The 6,000-nt window shown below is 53.8% G+C and overlaps 1 protein-coding gene across 6 annotated transcripts in view; it reads left to right on the top strand.

The window, feature by feature from the left end:
- Window positions 1-1,243: 1,243 nt before the first annotated feature.
- NHSL2 (NHS like 2) overlaps window positions 1,244-6,000 on the top strand; it is a 254,608-nt gene continuing 249,851 nt past the window's right edge. For 4 of the 6 annotated variants that reach the window (XR_013375216.1, XR_013375215.1, XM_077890220.1 and 1 more), the window contains exon 1: window positions 1,244-1,707. Coding sequence is in view for 4 of the 6 variants with exons in the window: in XM_077890220.1 (XP_077746346.1) it covers window positions 1,428-1,707 (280 nt within the window). In the remaining 2 variants the exon portion in view is untranslated. The remainder of the gene's footprint in view (window positions 1,708-6,000) is intronic. The other 2 variants (XM_077890223.1, XM_077890224.1) reach the window with 2 other exon arrangements.

Below are 6,000 nucleotides of genomic sequence, written 5' to 3'. Positions count from 1 at the left end.
GAAAACTGGCCACACTCAGGATCATTAGTGTAGACACACATAGTCTGTTCAAGGTGCTTTGCTAATAGATTATAAGGGATTATAAGGATGGGAGCATTTTTAGGAGGACCGATGAGACAATTATCAGAAGGAAGAAAGGGACAAAGTCAAAGTGGTTTAGAGGAGAACCAGATGGTAGCTCAGTGTGTTGAAATTAAGTGTTCGGAGTGGAGACTCCCCAAGTGCACGGGGACATACACACACACTCAGGCACCCTGGTTTTCTGAGGACGTCACTGTCTCCCTCTCTTCTAACTTCTACAATAGAGAGAGATCAGGACATGACTACAGGGTTTCTTGTACTGCAAGCATACCTATCCCAGCCTGTTCCGTGGGCACCTCAGGAGCCCAGTGCAGCCAGAGATGGAGGTGGCCCTGGGCTCTCTTCCTGCATAAAATATGGAGCAGCATCCCTCCATCCGAACTGAATCTACTGTTCCAGAGAGTGGGTTTCTTTTCATCCATCCATCCATCCATCCATCCATCCATCCATCCATTCTATTCATTCATTCCAGAGTCTTTACAGCAGTCCAGGCACTGTGAGTACCCAGAGACACTCTTCTCCTGACAGTCCGGTAAGATAATTGGTTCTTTCCTCCTCGGTTGCAAGCTCCTGGGTGCTAGAAAGCTGTACTCACAGCCTAGGCCAGCCTGTGCGTGGCGCCCAGTACTGTTTGGGAAAGGAATGCTAGATGAATGAAATCAGGCTATTCGCTGGGTCTCCACCGGTAACTTGCTGGTGTGGGCACGGGTGCACTTGAATTTTTATTATTTATGAAGAAAAAGTTTAAATTAAAGAAACAAAGCAGAACGCAACTTTTAACCATCAGTACTGAGACTCGAGCTCGGCAGGAGGACGCGGGCACACATACAGTACGGAACATCTCTCTCTCTCTCTCTCTCTCTCTCTCTCTCGCGCGCGCGCACACACACACACACACACACACCCCTCACGCAGACATTCCTTCTTTCACGCTCCAGCTCGCTCTTTTTACTCCTACTTCCCTTTCCCTCCTCTCCCAGATCAAGTGTTAATCTGTGAATCTCTGACCGCAAAAGAAAAAAAAATGGTGGTTGGGGGGGATCCCGAAGTAGCAAGGGAGGAGGAGGTGGAGAAAGGCGGGGAGGAGGAGGAGCCCAGCGAACCAGAGTCAGAGGGACTGGTGGCTCCGGCGAGTGTTCAGCCCCGGGGGGAGCGGCGCTCCAGCCTGGGAACCCGTCAACCCGCCCACCCGCCTGTCGTCTTCGGCGCCAGCCCGCTCGCGGGCCCGCGCCCGGGGCTTCCTGCACCCGGAGCTGGGGCCACCGCTCAGCGGCGCTTGGGCCAGGGGCGCTGCTCCGGGTGAGCCGGCCGCGCCGCCAGGCTGGTTCCCCGCGCCCGCGCCCGGAATGCCGTTCTACAGGCGCACGGTGGTGCCCCAGCGCCTGTGCCCGCGCAACCCGCCGCAGCCGCTCACCGAGCTCCGCGACGTGAGCCACCTGGCCGCGCTCAGCCTGCTCCGGCAGCTCGCCGACCTCTGCGGCCACTCGCTGGCTCTGCTCGAGGACCTCGAGGGGCACCTGCTGGCCCTGGGGCGCCGCACCGACAACCTGTTCCAGCGCACTGTGCGCCTCCGCCGCCGCCTTCCCTGCCACCTCCTCGGCCTGGAGGACGATGAGGAAGAGCTAGGTAAACCGCGCCCAGGGCGGCTCGCGGCCCCGGGTCTACCCCGCCTCTGGGGGCGCCAGTGGGCTCCCGGCTCTGCGCCCACCTCCTCCCCGGCCCTCCCTGCCCCTCCTCCTCCCTTCCCTCCCTGCCCCTCCGGGAGTGAGGGGGATCCCGTTTCCCTGACTCCCCACCCGCCGCTCTCCCTCTGGAACTTCCTGCTCCTGGACCGGACGCGACGTCCTGAGTGGCCCAGTGCCCTTGGGGCTCCCCGGCCCTGGGGTGCTGCGGCCGCCTTCTGGGGATATGGGGGAGGAAGGCGGGGGGACCCGCGGGGTTCCTGGGAGCCACTGGGTCCGGGTCGGCTCCGGTGCCATCCCCAGGCCGGAGGCGTCCCGGTCTCCGCGGCGTCGGGAACCAAATGGCCGCGCCGCTGGCGTCTTTGCTCCAGTCTCGGAGCCTGGCCGCTTCGGAAAGCGCGCGGAGCGGTTGGCCACCTACGCGGCCGCGGGAGCTTAGCGGCGGTGCCTACTGGATTTAAACCTGTGCAACTTCGCGCCGCAGCGTGTTCACAGCTCGCAGAGTGTCGGAGCGCCCTCCCGCCGCTTCTCCCCGCGATTTCTGGGTGGCTGCGCCTGGAGTGGCCGGAGGGGTGTCGGGATAAGTAGACACTGCCTCCGGCTCCGCTGACGCCTAGCCCTGGGGTCTGGCTGCACAGATTGGCTTGAGAGAGCCGCTTAAGGTGACTGTCATCAGTTTCACGATCCGTTTAGGAATTAGCCATGCCTGAGAAACCCAGTGGGTGGTGCCTCTGGCTGAAGACGCAGAACCCGGGAGAGGGTAGCAGGGCCGTGCGGGCCTTTGACCCTTTACTACTTTGGACTCCAGCACTTTGAATGGGAAATCCTCAGTCTGTGGAAATGCACCGATCTCTTAGAGTGCGAAACTTTTGCTGAAAGCACGAGGACTGAATGTGCTGGAAATGCTGACCACAGCCGGCCCCTGCCTCGGTGGTACCGAGGCCAGTTGGCACCACCAGAAAGGGGAGAGGGGGAGAGAGAGAGAGAGAGAGAGAGAGAGAGAAGAGAAGAGAAGGAGCAGTGTGACCAGAAAGTTTCAGATGGAGGCAGAAGATGGCTACTGGCTGACTTTTTGAGTGCAAGACTCCAGCTGCCTTGGGGAAGGATTGCCTGGGCCAGCTCCTCTCCTGTGTAGGCGCCACCTTGCCCCCACCCTTTCCAGTAGAGCAGGAGTCAGAGGCCCTGGGACCCCTCTTTGGAAAGGTCTAGGACTACTGAGATAGATGGTGGAGGTCACTAGTGGAGAAAAATGAACTGAGTCATGTGTGAACAGGAAGCTGGAAGATATAGATGACTGCCAGGTGGAATGTTGCCATGGGACCAGAAACCTCTGCATGGCAGGGGACCAGGAAAGCTGGGGCCCTAGGTCCGGTTAGTTCTCAGTTGACAAAGAGGGTAGGAAGGTCACTGTTGATTTTTTATTTTTATTTTTATTTATTTATTTTTTGCTGGGGTCCCACCAACTACCAGGATTAGCCTAGGAGAAATTTGATAAGTCAGCTGGGGGAGAGTAGTTTGCAAAATCCCCACTCAGCTCACTTACAGACAGGCACCTACTGAGTTCAGCAGGGTAGGTTAAGGACAGAGAGGAGGCTCTGCTTTTCCAACTTGGACCTTTCTGTCTACTGAGTCGGAGAGCCCTCTCCACATGAGCATGGCTTCACCAAGTCATCTTGGGACCCAACCCTCTCCAGTAATCTGCTGGCTTAGAAAGAGATGGCTTTGAGCAATGGCTATCTTTTCAAGGAAGGGAGCAATCCTGAGGATAAATTGCACAGGTTTGATTTCTTTGAAGTTTGCAAGAACTGTGAGAGTGGCCATCTCTCCTCTTTGGTGTGTCCACTGGCCTCTGAGAACACACGTGTTTCTTGGCTCAGATGCACCAAGGGATCTGCTGTGTAAATGGAATGCAGCTACCTTATACAGTGGTGCAGTGTACCTTACTGCACGCTTTTCTCTTTGGATGCTATGGTTGTGTATCCCTTAAATTAGGCCTTCTCAACAAAGATCTGAGCATAAGTGCCAAATGCAAGGAGAGTTGGGGAGCATAATCAGTGTGCCATCTGGCCAACCCCTTGTTGCTCAGGTATAAGCTTCAACAAGGTGGTCAGCAGGCTGCATATTGTATTTTGACCCCAAATAAATATACACCCCCCTATATAACTTTTTCTTTCTTTCTTTCTTTCTTTCTTTCTTTCTTTCTTTCTTTCTTTCTTTCTTTCTTTCTTTCTTCTTCTTCTTCTTCTTCTTCTTCTTCTTCTTCTTCTTCTTCTTCTCCTTCTTCTTCTTCTTCTTCTCCTTCTTCTTCTCCTTCTTCTTCTCCTTCTCCTTCTCCTTCTCCTTCTCCTTCTCCTTCTCCTTCTCCTAAACTATTTGTCAGGTCTTGTCCTTTTTTTCTTCCCGGCGCCTTTTCTCCTAGCACTCCTACTCCTTTACTGACCACGTTGCTGGCGATTCAGCACTCCCACTCAGCATTTTACCCTACATATCCTCCATCTGGCCGGATTTCCCCCAAATGCTTCCTTTAGCAATTTCTTTGACCATGGGGGCAGGAAAGACCTGGGAAGGAGGGAGGAAGGTTTGGAAGCCAAGTAACCAGAGTGAATGACACCTGACAGACCAGCAGCTTATGGACTCCCTGCAGGGACAGCTTGGCTGCCACCTACAGGAGCGATGGCAAGTCAGACTGGCCTGTAGCCTTCAGGCTCGCAGAGACCAGACAGCCCGCTTCTTCGAGGGTGGGGGGTGGGGGTAGGTGGTTGAGGGAGGGGGGCTGGGAGGAGATAGAGGGGGGGGAGGAGAAAGTTGATGCCAAAGGAGTCCGTGGTGCTCCTCTAAGCAGCCAGGGGTCACAGCCCCACCTTCTTCAAGGTTACAAGGGTGGGACTGGGCTGGGCTGGTTGCCTAGCAACACCTCCTCCTCCATTGAAGGCTGTTCTTTGGTAACTTGAACCCCTTGGAGACTGCCCTAGAAGCTCTTGTAACCGGCATGAGGTAGGGGATGGAGGTTGGAAGGAGAGGGTGTGCTAAAGGATAGTACCAGGCTCCTCTGGTTAAGGATCTGCGGCGTTGTCATACCCTTGGCATGGCCCTGCTTATAACTGGAGTCTTTCCTCACATCTGGCTTTGAATGTGACCTGTTCAATTCCCTTTGTGTTCTTGTACTATGTGCTCTTCATCTCAAGAATGGCATGGTCAAAGCCAGAGGGAAATAGCTCCATGACTGCTGCCATATGCTGAGTCAATCCAAGCTTTCCAATTCCTCCCTCAGGGATCTATTTAATGTTTGTAGGTGCTTAGATGATAATTGCAAAAGCAGTCAGGCTATTGGCCTAGGGGTATAATATCTCCTGAGTGAGCAAGGAAGTCAACGAAGCACTAGATAAATCTAGGTATGTTCAATAACACTGGGGAGCTATCATGTCACACTAGCCTATGAACTTGCTATGGAAAAGATGCTCTGTTCCTTCTTGCAATTTTTTTTTTTTTTTGGCTTGAATATAGCCAGTTGGGTAGATGGTGGAAACTCCCTCTTCATCTTTATGTAAAATTCCTGCCTCTTCATTTTCCAGCTTTGTGGCAACTCTGGCTCCAAATCAGAAAGGACAGCTGGTTTATTTATGTTTAAATCATAATTCCAGGGACGCCTGGGTGGCTCAGCGGTTGAGCATCTGCCTTCAGCTCAGAGCGTGATCCTACGGTCCTGGGATCGAGTCCCACATCAGGCTCCCTGCATGGAGCCTGCTTCTCCCTCTGCCTGTGTCTCTGCCTGCCTCTCTCTGTGCGTCTCTCATGAATAAATAAATAAAATCTTAAAAAAAGAAAAAGAAATAAATCATAATTCCAGCGTGAGGGGAGACTGCTGTAAATCTAGATGGAGATGAAAAAAAATGAAAGCTGCACATTTAGGCTGCAGCTAGATTACCATTCGATGAGGTGTCATGGACCTTGAACCTGACGGTCATTGCTACTGAGGTGGGGCTATGGCCTGCTTGAATTGGATGGAGCAGGGGGAGTTTTGGGGACTTGGAACAGGCACTTTGCCAGAACTCACTTTGCCTCTGTCCTACCTGTCATCCCCAGGGACCCTTGGGACAGTGGCTTGACAGAGTGCGGTGGGCAGGCAAGCCCATCTTCTTTTAAAGCCCGTGAAATTCCTGGTCAGCTTCGTGGTATTTCCATGTGTTGAAAACATCTTTCCTGGAAATTTAGACACCAAAATGTCCACTAGGATTTC

Source organism: Canis aureus, chromosome X (genome assembly GCF_053574225.1).
Source record: "Canis aureus isolate CA01 chromosome X, VMU_Caureus_v.1.0, whole genome shotgun sequence".
Classification (NCBI taxonomy): Eukaryota; Metazoa; Chordata; class Mammalia; order Carnivora; family Canidae; genus Canis; species Canis aureus.
Note: the sequence above shows the minus strand (reverse complement) of the source record. Positions and strands in the feature narration are given on the sequence as shown.